This window comes from Typopeltis vanoorti, chromosome 4 (assembly GCF_054136105.1).
Source record: "Typopeltis vanoorti isolate ZY-2024b chromosome 4, IOZ_Tvanoo_1.0, whole genome shotgun sequence".
Classification (NCBI taxonomy): Eukaryota; Metazoa; Arthropoda; class Arachnida; order Uropygi; family Thelyphonidae; genus Typopeltis; species Typopeltis vanoorti.
Window position 1 is genome coordinate 153,719,353 of NC_143552.1, and position 23,716 is coordinate 153,743,068.

At 37.7% G+C, this 23,716-nt stretch overlaps 1 protein-coding gene across 4 annotated transcripts in view; it reads left to right on the forward strand.

Annotated features, from left to right (window-relative positions):
• The window catches only part of Nep2 (M13 family metallopeptidase neprilysin 2), a 355,508-nt gene that overhangs the window by 133,373 nt on the left and 198,419 nt on the right, over nt 1-23,716 (forward strand). For all 4 annotated transcript variants that reach the window (XM_090391525.1, XM_090391528.1, XM_090391526.1 and 1 more), the window contains exons 5-6: nt 1,582-1,665; nt 10,051-10,262. In XM_090391525.1, coding sequence (XP_090247651.1) covers nt 1,582-1,665; nt 10,051-10,262 — 296 coding nt within the window. The remainder of the gene's footprint in view (nt 1-1,581; nt 1,666-10,050; nt 10,263-23,716) is intronic.

Below are 23,716 nucleotides of genomic sequence, written 5' to 3' on the forward strand. Positions count from 1 at the left end.
GAATCCAGGACAAGATATGGAACTAGCAGTGCTCCAGGGATCTTTACTGGGCTGCTGCTATTTAATTTGTACATCAGTGATATAGGAAGTAATTTAAAAGGGAAATATCCAGTTGTTTGCTGATGATGTAAAACTGGGTAAAGCAATAGCTAATAAGGGTAATGTGTAGATCCTGTAAGATGATTTAAATAGACTGACAGTGTATGGGCAAAGAATAATGGTTGCTGGTTTAATGTGGCAAAATACGAGGTTATGTATTTTGGGATGAAAAGATTACAAGTTGTGTACCATATTAACAGCACTGGATTTCAAGAAATTGATGAAAGTAGGAATCTGGGAGGGATGACTGAATGAAGTTTAGAATACACACTATAAAAGTAGCCAAAATAGTTTGTGGGATTAGCTGGATGTTCAAGTACACACTGACAAACAGAAATAAAGATGCGATGTTATTATTCCTCTTCTATAAGATTTTGATACATCTATATCTGAACTTCTGCACACAGGATCTGGTTCTTTAGGGATGAGGAATGTGTTGGAAAGGAGTGAGTGACTAAGATAGTAAAAAGTCTATGGAATACTCTCTATGAAGATAGATTAATGTTTGTGGGTTGCAAAATGTAATTGATAGGTGGAAAAGAGGAATATGATAGAAAAAGATAAGTTACTGAAGAGGTTCTATATGAAGGTTTGATGGAGAAGACTGAGAAGTCCTGCTCACTAGCCCTTGTCCCTTCAGGCCACAACCAGAAGCTAAAGGTCAAGAATACTGAGTTTTCCTTGCACGAGAGGCCACTGCATCCTTTGACCGTCTTAGAGGAGTGAAGATATTTTGGCATCATGTTTACTTCAAAGGGGCGGCCTACTATCTCTTCTGCCTTAGAGTCTGGGCTTACCTCTTTGAGGAGAGCTCCTCTTAAGCCCCAGCAAAGGCTCTTTATCCTGTCCCACTATCTCCTACCACACTATTACCAGAAGAAGAAAGGGAAAGAAAAATGGGGAAATTCTGTAACGCAAACTGAATAGTTAAAAATGGTATAGAGATTAGTAAGGATAATAAGGATAATCCTTATAATGGTATAAGGATTAAATATGCTGCTAGAATTAGTTATGAGCATTTGAGTGATTGAGTATAAGGAAAAATATAATAGGCATTGTGTGAATTATGGTTAGCATGGTTCTCCTGCAATGAATCTTTGGAATTTGTGAAAGTGCTCAAGCAATAATAATAATATATTTATGGTTAACAACCCAAAATACATCACTGAAAAAAACATGAGTAATGAATCTAATTTATTTCTCCTTTATTTTATTTTTTTTTCCAGTATGTTTCTACTCAAACGTACACTGACAAAACATAGATAATGCACCTAATTGATTCCTCCTTACATGTATCCACAAATTTTTTTCCAGCATGTTGGTGAATCAATCTGCAGTCCTTTACCAAAGTATTTTTTTGGTTATTTTTAAAGTGTTGGTTATGGCTAATGCTACAATAAATAGTAAAAAAATTATAATGCCAAATCATTTGCTTTTGGCATTTTCAGTTCATTTGCTATATTCAGTTCATTTTTGTTATAGTATTGGTGGAGAAGCAAATTCAAGGTGAAGAAACTGTTTTCATCAAAATGCTGAAAGATATGTACACATCTTGTATGGACCTTCGTAAGTAGATTATTTTTTTAAATATCAATAGCATATATGTATGTTTTAATGCAGAGGTGCATCATTTTAATGCAATATTATTATTTTATTAATATAATATCCATGATTTGCAAATCAGAGGCCTGTGTAGCTCAGTGGAAGTGGCGCTTGCATCCTCTGTGCTCGGTCGCTCGAAATGAGACTTAGGCTCAAGTCTAGTTGACGACTGGAGGAACTTTTTCTAGGCCTATTTTCGACCGATTCTCAAGTTAGTTGATCTCTGGCACGGGCAAGCGGGTTTTTTCTCCCGTAAACTCAGGTTTTTCATCCCGTAAACTCAAGAAAATTGACCGTAGTACCCACATTATTTCAGACAGTAACATATCCTGTTAGGGTTAGGTACCAAGAGATGGCAGCACTTGTTTGCCAGCCTCTTCATCGGTGGCTTTCTGTAATTAGTGATAGACATGGGCCAGCTATCTCTGATTGGCTACCAGTGGAGACTGAACTGCCCACTCAGTCTCCATAAGCTAGATAGGGTATAAAGGCCTCGCCTACTCCCTATAAGGGAATAAAAGGTGTTAGCTGATTTATTTATTTTTTTTATTTTATTGATTTGCAAATCTCTTAGCAATCAGCAAATATGCTTATTTGTATTTGCTTTAGCATAAAATATATTTTTTCCTTTTGATCTGTTTCTGTTTGCATAATTGATGATCATGCACAACTGCAAGAGTATAATTGCAATGGCTTTTGCCTAACTGGCCTGTGCATGTTTCTTTTTGTTTTAGTGGTAGTGGTTCATAGGTCTGTGAAAATTGATGGTCATTACTTAATATGTATATTAATGATACCATGAATAGTGTAGAGGGAAATATGTCATTTTTTGCTGCTGATAAAAGCTGAGGAGAGTAATAAGAAACAATTTTTAATATAGCTGCTGTTGGGTCTTTTCATTAAGCTGGTGAAGTGGACAGATGAAAATTAATGCCAGTTTAGTATTACCAAATTTAAATTTCGTGCATCTGCTATTTTTTCAGTGTAATTGGTATACAGTAAACCAACAATTGGATAAAACGTCAGTGACACAACTTTAATAATCCATATAAATCAAGTCGATATTAAATCCAGCATTATTTCAAAGCCGAATATAGAAACTATGAAGGTTTCGTAAAAAAGCTGACCAAAAGCTGACCAGAGAGTTTATGGGAACACACTCGAAGGCATTGACGAGTTACCCTATCACATTCGGCTTTGAAATAATGATGGATTTAATATCCATTTGCTTCATATAATTTTGCATCTCTGAACTTGAGACTTTTGGCTCTTTATTTTAGTAAATAATTTACACACCAACTGAGAGTTTGCTTACGAAAAATACACCTCTGACACTTCAAGTTCTATAATATTGAACAAGGTTTTTTGCTCTTTTAAGGTTTCTTCTGGATCTGGTTCCTGCTAGGAGGGGGTTTAAGATTTCGGAGGGTTTTTCTTTGAGAGAGCAATTTGAGTCTCTATTGATTGGCATTTTCTGGCAAGGCCTCTATCCTGGCCATGTCAGTGGGTGCTCTTTCCTGGAATATGAGCGGTTCTGCTCAGTGGTAGGGTGAGCCTGTAACTGAGTTGGACAATCTTTTGGCCACTCATAAGGAGTGGTTTGGAATTGCCTAATTTTTAGAGAGGTGCTTTAGTTAAACAGTGCCTGGTCTCTGAGGAGAACTAACCAGTTCAAAACAGCTGTCAGGCCACTGAAACCTTATCAGAATTGACCAATAAAAGGCAAATATAAGGACGCTTGGGCAAGTGCTCATGTCCTATATATGGTCTGTGCTAGGGCAACTCGTGAATGCTGGCGAGTATATTGCTGTAAGCTCTCTGGTCAACTTTTTTACGAAACTTTAATAGTTTCTGGAGTGCATTCTCTTAGAAGTTTCTGTCCTTTACCTAGTTCGATCCACTCAGAGCAAAACAAAGACTTATATATTTTAATGAACGAAAGAAACAAGGCAGATGAAATGGTTGCATTAATTGCGTCAGTTCACCCAAAGATTGTCGGAATAAGTGAGACATGGTTGGAAGAGGACGACATCCTGACAGGAATAGAGATGGAAGGGTATAATGAGTTTCGTGAGGATAGAAGGGGTAAAAAGGGAGGGGGGGTGCTATTGAGGATAGAGAAAGAGTTATGTCCATACAAAGTAGAGATGCAAGAGGGAAATAGTGCCAGTGTTTTGAGGCAATATGGTGTGAGACAGAGGTGAATGGAATCAAATACTTGGTGGGATGTTATAGACCAGGTAATGTAGATGGTGGTTATAGTGAAATGTATAGTCAAATTAGCAAAGCAAATAAGAAAAGGGTGTTCATTAATGGGTGATTTTAATTATGGCAATATAGACTGGAATGATGAGATAGCAACTGGAAGTAAAGACAATGAGTTTCTTGAGTTTTTGAGGGATAACTACCTCAGAGAGTATGTAACAGAGGGGACAAGCGAGAATTGAGGGTCATGGATTTCATCATCTCATCAGAGGATCTAATTATAGGTGAGGTGCCAAATCATCTGCCAATTGGTGAGATTGACCATGAGGTGATTGGTGGTTGCCAGCAGTGTGAGGACCTCTGTGAGAAAAGGATATATGTGGAACTACAAGGGGGGGGGAGTGATTATGAAGAGCTCAGAAGACAATTTGTGGGTGTAACATGGAATGAGGAGTTAGCTGGAAAAGAGATCATTGCAGCTTGGAGGATTTTCAAAAAACTATCTAGTAGATGCAATGTCTAAATATATTCCAAGGGTGAGAAGGTTAAATAAGGTGGGTGTGAAATGGATAAATAAAGAAATTAAGCATGTGATACAGAGAAAAAGGGCATTACGGAGGCAGCATGAAAGAAGTGGAAATAACCAATTCCATGAGGTATACAAAGACCAAGCAAGGAGGGTGACTTGGTTGATGAGGGTAGCTAAAGAGAGGTATGAACAGCAGTTAGCTAATAGAAGGTTAAATAAAGTGGGTTTGAGATGGATGAATAAAGAGATTAAGCATGCGATACAGTGAAAGAGGGCATTGTGGAAGCAGCATAAGCGAAGTGGAAATAACCAATTCCATGAGGTCTACAAAGGCCAAGCAAGGAGGGTGACTTGGATGGTGGGGGTAGCTAAAGAGAGCTATGAACAGCAGTTAGCTAATGAAGCCAAAAAGAATCCCAAGGAGTTCTTTCGATATGCAGCCAGCAAAAGAAAGAATGATTATGGAAGAATGGCATTGATTGGAGGAAATGGTATAAAGACAGCTGTTGCAGAATGTGTGGTGGAGATACTTAATGAGCAGTTCATACAAGTCTTTCAATCTTGTGAATGTGACTTCATGGAGAGATTGAGAGCAATAGATGATGGGGAAGAGAGAGACTGACAGTAAGTGAGCAAGAGGTGTATGGGGAGTTGAGTAAACTAGATGTTAATAAGGCTGTGTTAATATATCGCCATGTATTCTGAAGGAACGTGCCAGGGAGTTGTCACCTGTCTTGACATATTTTTTAATACGAGTCTTGCACTCGGTCAAGTCCCTAAGGAGTGGAAGGAGGGCAAGATTGTGCCATTTCATAAAGCAGGTGATCGAACTCAAGCCATAAACTATAGGCTTATCTGTGTGTCAGGTGTTGTGGTTAAGTTGTTGGAGAAGCATGTGAGAACTAGGATCCAGAGTTGGGTTGACAACAGTGGTATTATCTTTGATGGACAGCATGGATTTGCTAAAGGGAGGTCATGCTTTAGTAATCTACTTACTTATTACAATAAAGTGACTGCTTCCTTGCACAGAGGAGAATGATACACAGTGATATACTTGGATTTCGCAAAGGATTTTGATAAAATACGTCATGATAAATTGATAGTCAAACTGGAGCGGATGGGGTTGGATATTAGATTGGTGCATTGGATTGGAGATTGGTTTTCTGAAAGGTATCAACAAGTTGTGTATGGGGGAGCGTTGTCAAGGAAAATGAAAGTCACTAGTGGAGTGCCTCTGGGGTCTGTTTTAGGTCCATTACTGTTTAACTTCTACGTTAATGATATAGGTGAAGATTTGGATGGAGATATTCAGTTGTTTGCATATGATGCAAAGTTAGGATGAACCATGAAGAGTAGTGAGGATGTTGTGACCTTGCAGGAAGACTTGAATAAATTGAGTGATTGGGCACAGAAATGGGGATGTGAGTTCGCTGTTGCAAAATGTAAGGTTTTAAAATTTGGAAAACAAAGATGGGATGCAGATTTATGCTTGGTGAGAATATATTGTTGGAGGTGAAGGAAATAAGAGATCTGGGGGTGATAGTGGATAAGGATCTAAAATTTAGTGAACACATCGCTAAAATTATGAAGACAACACAAAGGCTTCTGGGAATGATGCAGAGGACATCGACTTGTAGAAGTAGAGAGAGAGATTCTTGTTCCGTTGTATAAGGCTTTGATTAGGCCACACGACTATTGTACCCAGATTTAGTCACCTGGTTATCAGAAGGATGAAGAGATGTTGGAAAGGGTCCAAAGGCGATTGACTAAGGTAGTTTCTGACCTCTGGAATGTCGAGTATGAGGAAATATTGAGAAGATGTAATTTGCAGAGTCTGGTGGACAGGAGGAAGAGGTAAAATATGATAGAGACCTATAAGTTGGTACGAGGTTGTTATAGGATCAATGCTGGAGAAGTTCTACAGAAAATAGTGGGCGATCCGGGAAGAACCAGACGTCATCCCTGGAAACTGTATAAAGAGGGTGTGAGTAGGGGAGTGAAAGGCAGGTTTTTTTCATGCAGAGTTGTGAATGATTGGAATGCCTTGCCTGAGAGTGTGGGTCTGCAAGGAGTTTGAATGTGTTCGAAGCATGGTATGATGATCTGTGTGTGTGATAAAAGGACCTCCCAGATGAGTCTTTGACTCCATGAGGTCTTGGGGTAATAATAATAATAAAATTAAGTATCATTTATGGAAAAGAGAGCAATTAACAGATTTTGTTTGCAGAAGCATAACAAAACATGTATTAATTTCTTTTATAATAGTCTTAGTCTTTTATACTAGTCTTATAATTATAATAGTCTTAGACATCAACTTGGGGAAGTTTCATGGAGAAAGGAATTGGAAAGACAGGATAACATTATGCTTGGGAAATTGTGAGGGAATATTATTATTATTATTATTATTATTCCTGACAATTCCAAGGAGTCTGAGCTCATCGTGGGAGGACACCTACAACTGTCTTAACCACTACACCGAACCTCTACGATGAATCGTCTCCATCAATGCCATTTACCGCCCATTTCCACCACCACCACAACTGGTATTCTATGTCTGTAAATTGTGTGTGTTCTGAAGGGCCAATTTGTCTGTATGCGGGATGAAAAACCCGAGTTTCCAGGAGAAAAAACCCTGCTACCTCCGTATGAGATCGGCTAACTCACCTTCAATTGAAAAGCGACGAGAATCGAACTTAGGCCTATTCCAATCGAAGGACGCAAGACAACCAATATTAAACTGGAACTGCATGCGAAAAAGAGGCTATGGAAGAGATACAAGGAGAGTGACTAGTGTGGTAAGGAAGACAAAACTGGAATATGAGAAGAGATTGGCCCTAAAATCAAAAGAAAATCCTAGGGAATATTTTAGCTATGTGGCCAGTAGGAGGAGAAATGACTGTGGAAAAATGATATTGTGGGATTCTTCTGGTTCCCATCTGCCATACGGCCGCGGGAGGGTAGCTAAATGCTACCATTCTAGGGAGAGATGATTATGAGCAGGGAGGTTTCCGGTTGCCTTCCTTGCCGTAAGTATTTATGACTGTAACCTGTGTGTTCACAGGGCCAGTTTGCCTGCTTGCGGGATGAAAAACCCCAGATAAACTGGCGGAAAAAACCCTGCTGCCCACGCCCAAGACCGGCTAACTTGGCTATGGCTGAGGAAGATCCTTAAGCTCCTCACGTCGTGGACGGGAATCGAACCTAGGACACTCCTTCCCCAGACATATGGTTGCGAAGCGCAAAGCCACTAGGCTAACCACGTGGATTGTGGGATAAAAATGAGAATAGAGTGACTGATGCAGAGGACATATTGGAATTATTCAACGAATACTTTATTGGAGTATTTAATCCTGGAGGAGTAAATTTTAATACTTGAGAGATAGGGCAGGTTCGAGGTTTAGAGATACAGGAGGAGAGTGTGTTCCAAATACTAAGTACTCTGGATGTTAGCAAAGCTGTGGGACTAGATAGTATTTCACCATGAGTTTTGAGAGAATGTGCTAAAGAACTGACAGCTCCTTTAACTTGGCTTTTCAATGAATGTCTAGCTGCGGGAAAGGTGCCCAGGGAATGGAAGGAGGTAAGATAGTGGCATTGCATAAGGGTGGTAGCAGACTGGAAGTGTCCAATTATAGGTCAGCTTGTGTGTCATCAGCAGTTGTTAAGATCTTGGAGAAATTCGTGAGGGACCGTGTACAGCATTGGGCAGATGAGGGTAATATTATCTGTGAAAGTCAACATGGATTTGTTAAGGGGCACTCTTGTTTTAGCAATATGCTAACCTTTTATAATAAAGTTACCAGAGAAGTAGATGAGGGAAAGGCATATACTGCCATTTTCTTGGACTTGGCAAAGGCATTTGACAGGGTGCCACACGATAAGCTGATATTTAAGTTGCAGCACATGGATCTAGATGTCAGGTTGGTCAACTGGATTCGGGATTGGCTGTCCGATAAGTATCAGAGAGTTGTGTATGGTCGGGCAGTTTCAAGGAGACAGAGAGTTACTAGTGGTGATTCCACATGGCTCACTACTGGGACCTATATTGTTTAACCTTTATATCAATGAGATTGTCAGTGGATTGCATGGGAATATTCAGTTGTTTGTGGATGATGTGAAGCTGGGAAGGGTTATTAGTGATAGTGCAGATGTGGTAGCCCTGCAAGAGGATTTCAATAAGCTAGGCAAATGAAAAGGGGTTGTTGGTTAATGCAGCAAAATGTAAGGTTTTGAGGTTTGGGACACATCAATAGGGTCTATTGGAGGAGCTAAACAGGTTTTTTCATCGATATTTGTGAATGATTGGAATGCATTGCCTCAGAGTGCTGTGTCTGCAGAGAATTTGAATGTGAACTTGAATTTGAATTCAAGGCACAGTATGATAAGCTGTGGGTATGAAAAAGGGACCTCCTAGATGAGTCTTTGACTCCATGAGGTCTTAGGTCTTATAATGATAATTTCCTGTATCATTGATATATAAAGTAAGAACAGAGGACAAAGTACTGGCACCGTGGTATACTGGTCAGTTGACTTCTTCTAAACTCAACTCCTACATAAATACATAAATCACTCTTTGATATCTGTCCATCAGCCACCCTCTAATCCAAATCACGAGATTTGTATATATTCTCATTATCTCCAATTTATGTAACAGAGTTCTATGTGGAATCTTGTTGATTTCCTTTCCAAAGTCAAGCAATATCACTGAGCAATTTCCTTATCCAAATCCACTGTCACTGTATTATAAAAAGTAAGCAAATTACTAAGGTAAGCTGCCTTTACTACCTTCCACAAAACCATGTAGTCCCTTATAGAGTATCTTATTCCTACCCTTGGGGTACATATCAGAAAATTGATGATAATATGACGATATTCCTATCCACCCAGTCCTGAATTCTGCCTTTCACCAATTTCTGCAATACCTTGTCCACCACTCCTGAGATGCTGATTGACCTAGTTGGCTTCTTCTGTCTTGGAGCATCCTTTATGGCAGTGAGGCTACTTTGCTCTCTCTCTCTCTCTCTCTCTCCACTTCATTGGCACCTTCCCTGTATTAAGGCTTAAATTAAACAGCTTGGTCAGAGGAGCTGATAATTCCCTTACACATTTCTTGTAATACATGGGCCAATATGTCATCTAATCCTATGGCTCTGTTCGGATTGAGGTTCTACAGTATTTTAAGCACTTCCGTTTCTTGAACCTGTATTCTCCCATCAGTCAATGTCACATCTGGCTCTGTCACTACATATGTGGCACACCCCTGCAGAATTCTCACTCAGTAATTCAACTATTTGGTTTTCTTCTGTTACCTCCCCCCCCATCAGCACTTTTTAAAGTTGTCCTTCCATAATCATACCTCCTTAAAAATGCAATGATTCATTATGTGATGCTGGTTCAGAACCTAAAGTGTCATATGAGGAATACTTAGTTATTCGCATGTGATATCACTGGATGACTTGCCATTATCTCACGGTTAAATCAGTCAGCATTGATCTGTTGAACACCACTGCTTAGAATAACAAAATTATGTACATTACTATATATAAGATATATATAAAAAGCTTTGTTTTAGTAATTCCTTATTAAATAATAAAACTTTACTCTGTTGATTCTAGCTACTGTAGATAAATTGGGTGCTCAACCACTTATAGAAGTGCTAGAATCTTTAGGGGGATGGCCTGTTGTTCAAGGAGAAGCTTGGAATCCTGACTCATTTGATTGGTTAGAAACACTTCTGCAATTCAGGAAGGCTGGATATAGTCATGATATTCTTATGGATCTCTCAGTGACTCCTGATTACCGAAACAACACCAAGCATGTTATTGATGTAAGTTTTTTATTTTTATATTTTTATTATTTTTTTAACGTGTTGTTAAAATATAAGGAAAATATTCATGACTTATTTTTTTAACAGTATTAACAACACCAAACTAACTGTTTTATAAAACGATGTTTTGTTAACTGCTTATATTTCACTGAATTTCAAATCAGCATCATCAGAGCACAACACAGCATGTATACGTGACAATGATCACGTGAAACGATACAATTGTAATGGACAATAGATCTAAAGTCCTATTTTGGCAACCTCTAATGTTTAAAAAAAAATTACAGCTATGTGGGAGTTGCTCTTAATATAGTGTCCCAAATTTTTGACAAATTAATGCAACCATATTTGTTCAGGTTAGGAGAATTCCTCAAAGACATGGCTGACTCAAAAAATAATCTTTTGGATCTGTAACGACTTTTAAATAGCACATTAGTTTTCTTTTATCTAATACAGTTGCATTAATTTGCCAAAAATTTGGTAGACTGTTATCTTAAAAGCAACTCCCACATAGCTGTATTTTTTTTTTCTCTTTTCAACATTAGTGTGTGCCAAAATAGGACTTGAGATCTTTGGTCCATTACAATTGTATCGTTTCACTTACTCATTGTCATGTATACATGCTGTGTTGTGCTCTGATGATGCTGATTTGAAATTCAGCAAAATATAAGCGGTTAATAAAACATCGTTTTATAAAATGGTTCATTTAGTGTTATTAATATCATTAAAAAAACAGTCATGAATAACTGTCAACACCTATGCTTATCTGTAAGATAAACAATATATCAAAAGTATTATTTAAGGAAATAGCATCACTACTTCATTCCATAAATACACCATTACTTATTTTCTTCACTTTTCTTATAATACATTAGTTGCATGTTAAGCTTTCCCTCACACTATGTCTCTCAACTTTCCTTACCAGAAAGTAAAAAGGGATGTAATTAAAAAAGAGCGCATAAGATATAATAGATGAATGACTACCTAAGCCCACGTTTTATTTCAGACTAGTTTTAATTACCATACACTGTAATGTATGAATTAATTACAATATGAATTAGAAGTAATTCTCACCAGAGCTTACATTTTATCTTCAGAATGGCTGATTAAATTGTGTTTATGAAGATAACTTGCCTATCTACCAGTGAAAAATATCCTGGTTCTCATGTAAGAAATATATATGTGAGCAGAAATATATATATATATATGTTATATTATATTATATTATAATATATTATATCATATTTTCTTATTATAAAGGTGTCTCCACAGAGTCAAAAGTCTCATTATCAGAGACTCTCCTTACACTCATTCGCCATTGGGGTGGGTACTCACAACTACCTCTGGCAATCCATTCCACTTGGGATTACCCCTGGAAGTTGTGTAAGAGTTTGTTAGTAAGGATATGAGGATATACATTTTTCAATACATGCCTACTCATAATGTATTGAAAAATTTCATTTGTGTCAATCTTATAGAATTCCTTTATTAATTTGGATGGTAGAAAGGGTGGTCTCTTGTGGAAATGGGTGCTTGGAGGAAGGGGGATGACATCAGTTAATGCTGTGTCCAGTGGAGTCTGGAGGGGATAATGTAGGTATAGGAGCAGTGACATTTTTATGCTTTATACCAAGAGTATTTTTATGCCAAGAGTATCTGGAATAAAGGAGATGAATTGGTGGTGCTGATATCATCAGCCTGGCCAAAGATTATTGGGATCTCTGGGATGTGGTTGCTGAAAGATGATATAATAACAGGAATAGAAATAGCAGGATACGCCATTTTTCGGCAGAATAGGAAGGGAAAACGCGGTGGTGGAGTACTACTTATGATAAGTGATGACTTATGTAATCTAAGAGCGGGAAGACAGTGACACTAATGTTGAAAGTTTATTTTTCACTTGGTCAAACTATAATAAATTTAGTTTAATCCTTTATCCAAGTGTGTGCAAACAACGTTTGCGCCTGGAAGTATCTTCAGGACTGGGGTAAAGTGGTACAACACCGGGCAACTCCTTGCAAAGGTGGAGCAAATTACCAACACTCCTATCTCAGTATCTCCCATAATATTATCCAAGTGTGTGCAAACAAAGCGGTGTTGTACCACTTTACCGCAGTCCTGAAGATATTTCAGGCATAAACTTTGTTTGCACACACTTGGATAAAGGATTAAACTAAATTTATTATAGCGACACTAATGGTTTTGAAAGGTGTGAGGAAGAGGTAGGAAAGACAGAATATTTAGTGAGGTGTTGCTATAAGCCAAGGAGCACAGAGGATGGGGAGCAGCAGATGTTTAGGCAGTTCAGCTTGGCAAGTGCAAGAAGAAGAAGAATGATTATTATGGGAGATTTTGACTACAGCAGTATAAGTTGGGAAGAGGAAAATGCATGTAGTAATAAGGGAATGGAATTTCTAGACTTCTTGAGGGACAAATGTCTTAAGCAACATATAATAGAAAGAACAAAGGGTTCAAGAGTTTTGGATTTGATCATAGCATCAGAAGGGTTGATAATAACTGAGATGACATATCCCCCCCCCCCCAGATGGAGTGAGTGACCAAGTGGTTTTGACTTAGACATGCAGGAGTATCAAAGAAAAGGGAACATATGTGAAATTATAAGGCAGGTGATTATAGTAGTCTTAGATATCAATTCGGGGCAATTTTACGGAGGGCAGAATTGGAAGGCTGGGATATCACTAGTGCTTGGGAAATTGCTATGGAATATTTGTTAGCAGCAATAGTAAGCTGTATTTCAAAAGTGAAGAAGAGGACACAATTTGGTGTAAAGTGGATGACAAGCAATATCAAACAGGAACTGCAGGTAAAAAAGAGGTTGTGGAAGAGATATAAGGAGAGGGGTGAAGAACAGATGCATGAAGAATATAAGACTCAGGCCAGGAGAGTGACTAGTATGGTAAGGAAGGTGAAACTGGAATATGAAAAGAGATTGGCACTAAGATCCAAAGAAAATCCCGTGGACTCTACAACCATGTTATGCATTTTGGGGTGAAAAGACTAGCAGCAGTATACCACATTGGTGGATCTGTACTCCAGAAGATTTATGAGGCCAGGGATTTGGGAGTGTTGGTGGATAGGGAGTCAAAGTTTAGGGGGCACATTGTAAAAGTGGCTAAATCAGCTCATCAAATCACTTGGTTATTGAAGAATACTTTGACGAGCAGAGACAAGCAAGTTATTGTTCCTCTGTATCGAGCCTTGATATGACCTCCTCTTGACTACTGTGCCCAGAGTTGAGTGACCAAGATGATAGCAGGTCTATGGAATGAACCTTATGAGAAACAGGTTGAAGATTTGTGGGTTGCAGAAATTGGTTGATAGGCGAGAAAAGGGGTGATTGAGACATTCAAATTACTGAAGAGTTTCTATAAGATTAATTCAGAGGATATTTTTGAGAACAGGACTGGTGGTGGGAGGACTAGGGGGCCATCTGGAAACTGTGCAAGAGTATGGTTAGCAAGGGTATTAGAGCTAGGTTTTTTACTTGGAGAGTGGTAAATGAGTGGAATAAGCTGCCAGAATCTGTTGTGGGTACCATGATTGTGAATGAGTTCAAGGCAAGGTATGATAGATACTGTGTGAATGTTGAATAGTTTTTCTTGACATGATATTAGGGCCTCCCTCGATGAGTCTATCGACTCCTTGGAATTGCCCGTGATAATAATAATAATAAAAATCCTAGGGAATTTTTTAGCTATGTGGCCAGTAGGAGGAGAAATGATTGTGAAAGAATGACATTGGGGGAAAAAATGGGAACAGAGTGACTCCTTTCCTTTAGTGTTACACAGTGATCAGCATTAATTTTACACAAATTATGGACTCTACAACCATGTTATAAATAATTATTTTAATTTCTCAATGTTTCGACCTTCGTATTACGGTATGAAGGAGTACACACATTTATATACAGAGACAAGCTAAATTACATTTCACATAGTATGCTGAGGAGACAATGATTTGATCAATGGTTATTCTATTGGCCTGACCTCTAGTGAAAATAAAGTATATATTTTTTTTAATTATAATAAATAAATGAAATAAAATAAATGAACTATATCAAAGCTATATTCTATTTAAGACAACATCAGAAAAGATAGTTTTGTTACAGTAAAAGTGATGTCCTAATTTAACATGACGATTGTTATATTAGAATTAGGATTCTTGATTACCTATGGTTCTATTTATAATTAACTCTTAGGGAGAAAGGTTAAGTGGGGGGTAGAATATGTGCTTTCCATATGCTTGGGATTTTTAGACCATCATTATTGTTAAGATTAGGGTGATTGATAAGAATCTCACAGGCCTTCTTAAATTGACGTTCATACCATGTTTTAGTGTGATGCAAACAACAGGTGCTTTTCCAGTCAATTCTATGTAAAGTGTTCAGGGCATGATCAGAAAGACCAGCTTTGTCATAGTTATTATATTTAATTAAATTTAGAGGAGGGAGTGGATCCTTGGACAATTGTTATATTACATTTAGGATCCTTGATTACCCTATGGTTCAATTTATTATTATTATTATTATTATGGACAACTCGAAGGAGTTGATGGACTCATCGAGGGAGGCCCTAACATCATGTCAAGAACAACTATTTGACATTCACACAGTATCTATCATACCTCGCCTTGAACTCATTCACAGTCATAGCACCCACAACAGACTCTGGCAGCCTATTCCATTCATTCACTACTTTCCAAGTAAAGAACCTAGCTCTAACACCTTTGCTAACCACACTCTTGCCCAGCTTCCATGTATGGCCCTGAGTCCTCCCACCACCAGTCCTATTCTCAAAAATTTCTTCTGAATTAATCTTATAGAAACCTTTCAGTAATTCGAATGTCTCAATCATATCACCCCTTTTCCGCCTATCAACCAATTTCTGCAACCCACACATCTTCAACCTGTTCTCATAACGTTCATTCCATAGACCTGCTATCATCTTGATCACTCGTCTCTGGCTCCTCTCCACCTCCTCCCCATGAAGAAGAAACCCTGGCACCCAAATCTGGTCACAGTAGTCTAGATAGGGTCTTATCAAGGCTGAATACAGAGGAACAATAACCTGTTTGTCTCTGCTTGTTAAAGTATTTTTCAGCACCCATGTGATTTGATGAGGCTGATTTAGCCACTTTTGCAATGTGTCCCCTAAACTTCAATTCCCTATCCACCAACAATCCCAAATCCCTGGCCTCATCAATCTCCTGGAGTATGGTTCCACCAATGTGATATACTGCTGCTAATCTTTTCACCCCAAAATGCATAACCTTACACTTTGCCACATTAAATTGACATCCATTCTCCTTAGCCCAGTCTCCCGAACTATCCAAATCATCCTGCAAAATTTTGACATCCTGTGCACTCACTATTGCCTACACAACTTTGCATCATCAGCAAACAAATGAACACTTTCTCTCAGATCCTTTCCTATATTGTTAATGAACAAAATTAACAGTAGTGGTCCAAGAACAGAACCCTGCAGCACACCACTAGTCACAGGCTGTCTTTTATACTCTACTCCTGAATAAACCACTCTCTGATATCTCTCCATCAACCACCATCCTATTCATCTCACCAACCCTATATCCATCCCCATATGCTGCAGTTTACTGATTAGAATTCCATGTGGTATCCTGTCAAAGGCCTTAGCAAGGTCCAGTAGAATCACTGTAAACCCATTACCCTTGTCCAGTTCAGCTGTCACTGCGTTATAAAATGTGAGCAAGTTACTGAGGCATGATCTACCCTTCATAAAACAATGCTGTCCTCCATACAGTATCCCATTTTCATCTATCCAATCCTGTATTTTCCTCTTGGCTATTTTCTCCAAGACCTTGACAACGATTCCTGATATGCTGATCAGTCAGTAATTTACAACATCAGTCTTGGAACCTCCTTTATGCAGTAGAACTATTTTCCCCTCTTTCCACCCCCTCGGGATTAACCCAGACCCGAGACTCAAATTAAACAAAATGGTCAAGGCCACTGACAATTCTTTAGCCACTTCACATATGACACAAGCTGGTATACCATCCAATTCGACAGATGTATTGACATTGAGGTTTTGTAATAGACTATTCACCTCCACTTCATTCATCACATTTCCCTTAAAAGCTATTGGTTCATTCATTCCTGCAATGTCACCACCTGGATGATATACTCTTGCAAAGTGCTCGCTAAGTAATTCCACTTTATCAACTGATTCGGTTACCTCCCTACCATCGGCATTCTCTAAAATCATTCTGCCATATACATTTTTTCTTTTGCTTGCAACATATCGAAAAAACTGTTTGGGATTCTTTTTAGCCTGCATGGCCAATGTTCTTTCATAATCGTTTTATGCTTTTCTTCCAACACTCATTATCCTTCTGGCCTGCGCTTTATACCGTTCATGTACATCCCCCTTCTCCCAGTGAGTACTTGGGAGAAGGGGAATGACATCAGGTAACACTGAGCCCAGCGAAGTCTAGAGGGGATAATGCTGGGTATAGAAACAATGGCATTTTTATGCTTTATACCAATGCCAGGAGTATTCGGAATAAGGGAGAGGAATTGATGGCAATGATAGCATCAGCTTGGCCAGAGATTATTGGGATCACAGAGACATGGTTGACAGAAGAGGATATAATAACAGGAATAGAAGTTGCTGGGTACACCATTTTTCGGTAGGATAAGAAGGGAAAGCGTGGTGGTGGAGTACTGCTTATGATAAGTGATGTCCTAAGAGTGGAGGCTTTTTCGAAGGCTGTGACACTAATGATTTTGAAAGCATATGGTGTGAGGTGAAGTTGGGCAAGATAGGATATTTAGTGGGGGTGTTGCTACAGACCAAGGAGTACAGAGGGTGGGGACCAGGAAATGTTTAGACAGTTGAGCATGGCAAGTGCAAGAAGAACGATTGTTATGGGAGATTTTAACTACAGCAATATAGATTGGGGAAAGGAAGATGCATGTAGCAATAAGGGAATGAAATTTCTAGAATTCTTGAGGGACAAATGTCTTAGGCAACATGTAATAGAGGGAACAAGAGGTTCAACAGGTTTGGATTTGGTTATAGCATCCGAAGAGCTGATAATAACTGAGATGACATCACTCCCACCAGTTGGAGAGAGTGACCATATATATTTTGACTTGGAAAATGGATAGATATGCAGGAGTATCAAAGAGATGGGAACGTATGTGGAATTTAAAGCAGGTGATTATAATAGTCTTACACGTCAACTTGGGGAAGTTTCGTGGAGGGAGGAATTGGAAGGCTGGGATATCATTGGTGCTTGGGAAATTGTGAAGGAATATTTGTTAGCAGCAATGGTAAGCTGTATTCCACAAGCGAAGAAGAGGACACAATTTGGAGTAAAGTGGATGACAAACAATATTAAACAGGAGCTACATGCGAAAAAGAGGCTATGGAAGAGATATAAGGAGACAGGTGAAGAGAAGATGCGTGAAGAATATAAGACACAGGCCAGAAGAGTGACAAGTATGGTAAGGAAAGCAAAACTGGAATATGAGAAAAGATTGGTCCCTAGATCCAAAGAAAATCCTAGGGAATGTTTTAGCTATGTGGCCAGTAGGAGGAGAAATGACTGTGGAAGAAAGACATTGTGGGATAAAAATGTGAATAGAGTGACTGATGCAGAGGACATAGTGGAATTGTTCAATGAACACTTTATTGGGGTATTTTATCCTGGAGGAGTCAATTTGAATACTAGAGGGATAGAGCGGTTCGAGATTTAGAGGTGTAGGAGGAGAGTGTGTTCCACATACTGAGTACTCTGCATGTTAGTAAAGCTGTGGGACTGGACGGTATTTCACCACGTGGTTTGTGAGAATGTGCTAAGGAACTGACAGTGCCCTTGATCTGGCTTTTCAATGAAAGTCTGGCTGCAGGAAAGGTGCCCATGGAATGGAGGGAAGGTAAGATAGTGCCATTGCATAAGGGCGGTAACAGATTGGAAGTGTCTAATTATAGGCCAGTTTGTGTGTCATCAGTAGTTAGTAAGATCTTGGAGAAAGCAGTGAGGGACCATATACAGCATTGGGCAGATGAGGATAATGTTATCAGTGAGAGTCAACATGGATTTGTTAAGGTGCGCTCTTGTTTTAGCAATATGCTAGCAATATGATAAAGTTACAAGAGCATTAGATGAAGGAAAGGCATATACTGCCATTTTCCTAGATGTAGCAAAGGCATTTGACAGGTGCCACATGATAAGCTGATATTCAAGTTGTAGCACATGGGTCTTGATGTCAGATTGGTCAGCTGGATTCAGGATTGGATGTCTGATAGGTATCAGAGAGTTGTGTATGATTTTAATAATGGCAAAATGTGAGCAGACATATAAATACAAAATTAATAACCAAAAAACTCAAGTAAAAAGATTATTTAATAATATAATTTTGGCCTGTGTGTCACAGGCATCTTCAGTACATTTTAAGCTCAAATTAAACAATAACTGACAATTCCAAAAAGCGCCACTTAAGAAGCTAGTGTAAGATAAGTAAAACGGTCAATAAATTTCCTAACAAAAAAAAAACAAAAAAAAACCATCAGATCTGTTTAAGTTAGGCAAGTGAAGTAAAGTTTCACATGTTTCTTTATAAAGCCGTTTGTGAAGGAAGCTTGTCTTTTTCCAATGAACTCTATGTCTAGTGATGATGGCATGTTCTGCAAGTCCAGACTATTCAGGTTCAAGGTATTGAATATAAGACTGGTGATCTTCTCGCCGAATAGAGGCAGATCTTCCTGTTTGTCCGAAAAAAGATAATCCACAAGAGCAAGGAATCTGGTAAACACCCGGATAATTAAGATGTGGAAGCTTGTCCTTAGGAGAAGTGAGAAAGGTGGAGATTTTTCTGAATGGTCGGAAGGCAACAAAAATATTCAATGGTTTTAAAACTTTAGCTATACGATCACTAATGGCTTGTACATAAGGGATAGGAATGCGCATTATTTCTTCTGTATTTGAAGCTCTTTTGATGAAGGAATTCTTATATCCATTAGATAGAAAGAAATAAGTAATATATTGCAGTTCTTTCTGTAATAGATCGTCTAAAGAACAAAAGGAGTGGGCATGGCACGATGAACCAGTGTTTTAATAGTTCCTGACTTTTGACTGGGATGGTGATGAGATTCAGCATGGATATAATGGCCTGTATGAGTCTTCTTTCTATAGACTGAGAAATGTAGGTTATCATCTGGTTGGCAAAGAATTAGAAGATCTAAAAAGGCTAACTGCTTATTTGATTCTACTTCTAGGGTAAACTGGATCCTTGGATGAAGTGCATTTAACTTAGTGAGAAACTGTTGAAGTTCATCAGAAGAGCCATTCCATATAGCAAAAATGTCATCGACATATCTGAACCAATGAGTAGGTCTGGGAGAAATGTCAAAGATTCGTTGTTCAAAATGTTCCATAAAGAAGTTGGAGATAGCAGGAGAAAGAGGATTGCCCATTGCTGTTTCTTCAATTTGTCGATACAACTTATTTTTAAAGGGAAAATAACCAGAATGTATTACAAAATCAAATATTTTTACAATGTCTGAAGGAAATTCCTGTTGCAATAATTCAATGCTGTCAAATAAAGGAACATTTGTAAATAAAGAAACAACATCTAAACTGATCACGATATCCGAAACGTCCAAATGAAGATATGTAGATTTTTTTCAGTTCTTGATAGGACTCTTGAAGAAAGGTTAATACCTACTTTGGAATAATCTAGGTGTTTTTTTTGTTTTTGTTTTTCATTTCTGTAATAAACATCTGAATTTCATCAACCATCTTATATTCTTAATCTGATGTAGAGATAACGAAATCGTACCTAAGTTCATCCAAATCAAGTGTGCATTCCATACAAATAAAGCTAACAGAATTTACCAAAGAATGGAACTAGCGATTCTGAGAGAAAGGATTTCAGCCACTAGATCAGAATTAGCACAAATTAGCCAAGATACATTTTCTCTACATAATGAGTTAGCTACATCTCTTCCGTCCAACCTGTGGAACAACATAGACACCATCACATATAACAAAGCTGCAGATTTTTGATTGGAAAAAGCATACTTTAATCAAAAAATTTAACTTACTTCTTCATGAAAAACAAAAACAAAGAAAATACCTAGATTATTCTAAAGTAGTTATTAACCTTTCTTCAAGAGTCCTATCAAGAACTGAAAAAAATCTACTCATGAAAGGTTTCAACTTTGCCTTAACGGCATGTTTCCTACCAAAAATTGACATAATCACTCAAATAGAAAAAGGAATAAGAAATTTACCTGGTGATACATCAGATCTCATCTGCATACAGAGCACCACAGCATTACTATCGCAAAGCAAATTACCTCAAAGGAATCTTCTTTACATGGAATACACATTCTTCAAAGAACTAAAATCAGACAAAAATATCGTTATAATCAAAGCAGAGAAAGGGAATTCAACAGTAGTTTTGAACTCGGAAGATTATAACAATAAAATGAAAACTCTTCTTGAAGATTCTAATACCTATAGACCTTTAGACAGAGATCCCACATGGCATGCTCACAATAAAACCAATGATTTAATTAAAAACATGCCTAATTGGGCTGAAGAACTTAAAAGAACTCTACAATCAAAACACCCATTAGTTCCAAGAATTTATGGTGTACCAAAAATATATAAGATAGGTATTTCCTTAAGACCGATAGCGGATGGAAGAGACTCTCCGACCTCTAATTTAGCAAAACATCTCACTAACATGATTTTACCTCACAGGAAAAACATCTTCTTTCATCAAGAACAGTGCACATTTTATTGAGACAGTAAAAGATATTTACATTGGACCTTCAGACATCTTAGCAAGTTTGGACGTTATCAGCCTATTTACAAATGTTCCAAGAAACGAAACTGTGAATCTCCTTGAAGACCTCTTTCCTCCGGACATCGTAGATCTTTATAAACATTGTATAAATAATACTTTTTTCATGTATCAAGACAAATTTTGGGAACAAAAAGGATTAGCTATGGGCTCTTCCCTCTCCCTGGCTTTAGCTAACCTATTTATGGAAAATTTTGAAAATAATGCTTTAATGAATTATCATAACAAACCAAAAATTTGGCTACGCTATGTAGACAATATTTTCATCGAAAGTTTAGACTTGGTTAGACTATGTTTGCTCACACTTGGATAAAAGATTAAACTAAATTTATTATATGATATTTTCATCATTAGGCCAGGAACAACAGATGAACTCATTGCTTTCAAAGATTACCTGAATAATTTACATAAGAATATAAAATTTACTTTAGAACAAGAAGAACTTAGAAAACTTCCTTTTCTTGACATCCTATTAGAAGTCAATGAAAAAGATAATAAACTTTCTTTCTCAATATATAGAAAACCCACCAACACAGGAAGATTTCTTAATGCGGCCTCACATCACCATCCTTCACAAAAAATAGGTCTAATAAAAACCCTGAGGGACAGAGCTTATAATATTTCCAGCACAGAAAACCAGAGAAATGAAGAATTGGAATATTTAACACAGATCCTCAAAAAAAATGGTTATGAACCTAAGACTATCAAAAAAATCCTCCACACATCTACAAGCATCTCACAGAAACAAGATTTCAAAAATACCATCACGCTTCCATATATCAGGAATGTTACAGACAAGATGGCTAAATTACTAAACAAACATAACATCAAAGTATCCTTTCTGCCGCTGGGAAAAATTTCAAGATTTCCATATCCCCCAAAACCTCCACATCATCCTTTAAAAAAACCAGGTGTTTATAAAATTTATTGTTCTTGCGGCATCTGCTATGTAGGACAGACAGGAAGATCTGGGGAAATACGCATGAATGTACATCCTTTTGGTGTTCATTCATGCATATTTCCCCCAGATATTCCTGTCTGTCCTACATAAAACAGAAGAGAACACAAATCAGGTCTAGCTTTCCATACCACTTCCACTGTCCACAATGTACTCTGGCAGTAAATAAACATGTCTTATATAGAAAAAAACTGTTACATAAGGAGATTTAAAGAAGCTGCAAACATGCTTAGAATTCCAACACAATGCAATAAAAACCAAGGCTTAATTCTACATCAAGTTTGGTCAGCTTTGATAAAAAATATACCTCAGTCAGACCTCGGACATTATGATCATGAACAACAGAAAGTGGCATCATCCAACATTGTTTAAACTTAGCACTGCTTTGAATCTGCATTCTGATTTTTTAATTTTATGAACAGTCAGATGGCTACAACTGTATAGTATGAACTATTAATTTCTCTTTTTTTGTTGTTTTAACTTTCAGTTACCTTTTACTCCTGAAGATGTAAGTCTAACGACTTACGAAACTTGTTGGGTTTTATTTCTTTCTTGTGCTTTAGCTTAATAAAAAAAATGTGGTCCAATTACCAGAATATACCTTATGAATAATCTAGTTATTTTTTAATTTTATTTAATTTATTTATTGTAATATTTTTTTTACTTTTATTTTATTAAGCATGCTATGTGAAATGTAATTTAGCTTGACTCTGTATATATATATATATATGTACTCCAGATGATGACCTTAATATGAAGGTCGAAACATCGGGAAATTAAAATAATTATTTATAACACAACATGATGTGTGTAAAATGAAAAAGGAATATAGTGTCTGATTCAGAAGACATAGTGGAGTTGTTCAATGAACACTTTGGAGTATTTCATCCTGGAGAAGTGAGTTTTAATACCAGAGGGCTAGGGCAAGTTCAAGGTAAGAGGAGAGTGTGTTCCAAATACTGTGTACTCTGGATGTCAGTAAAGCTGTGGTACGCGATGGTATTTCACCACGGGTTTTGAGAGAATGCTAAAGAATTGACAGCTCCTTTGTCCTGACTTTTCAATGAAAGTCTGGATATGGGAAAAGTGCCCTGGGCACTTTTCCTCCTATCCCATATAAAGTGGCATTGCATAAGGGCAGTAGCAGACTGGAAGTGTCTAATTATAGGCCAGTTTGTGTGTCATCGGTAGTTGTTAAGATCTTGGAGAAATTAGTTAGGGACTGTATACAACATTGGGCAGATGAGGGTAATATTATCTGTGAAAGTCAACATGGATTTGTGAAGGGTGCTCTTGTTTTAGTGATCTTAACTGACTTTTATAATAAAGTGACAACAGCAGTCGATGAAGGAAAGGCATATTCAGCCATTTTTTTTTTTTTTTATTTTACAGTCATTTAACAGGGTGCCACATGATAAACTGATATTTAAGTTGCATCACATGGATTTTAATGTCAGGTTAGTGAATTGGATGGGGATTGGCTGTCTGATAGATATCAGAGAGTTGTGTATGGTGGGGCAATATCAAGGAGGCAGAAAGTTACAAGTGGGACACACAGTGCTCAGTACTGAGACCTGTATTGTTTAACCTTTATATCAATGATATTGGATTGCAGTGGAA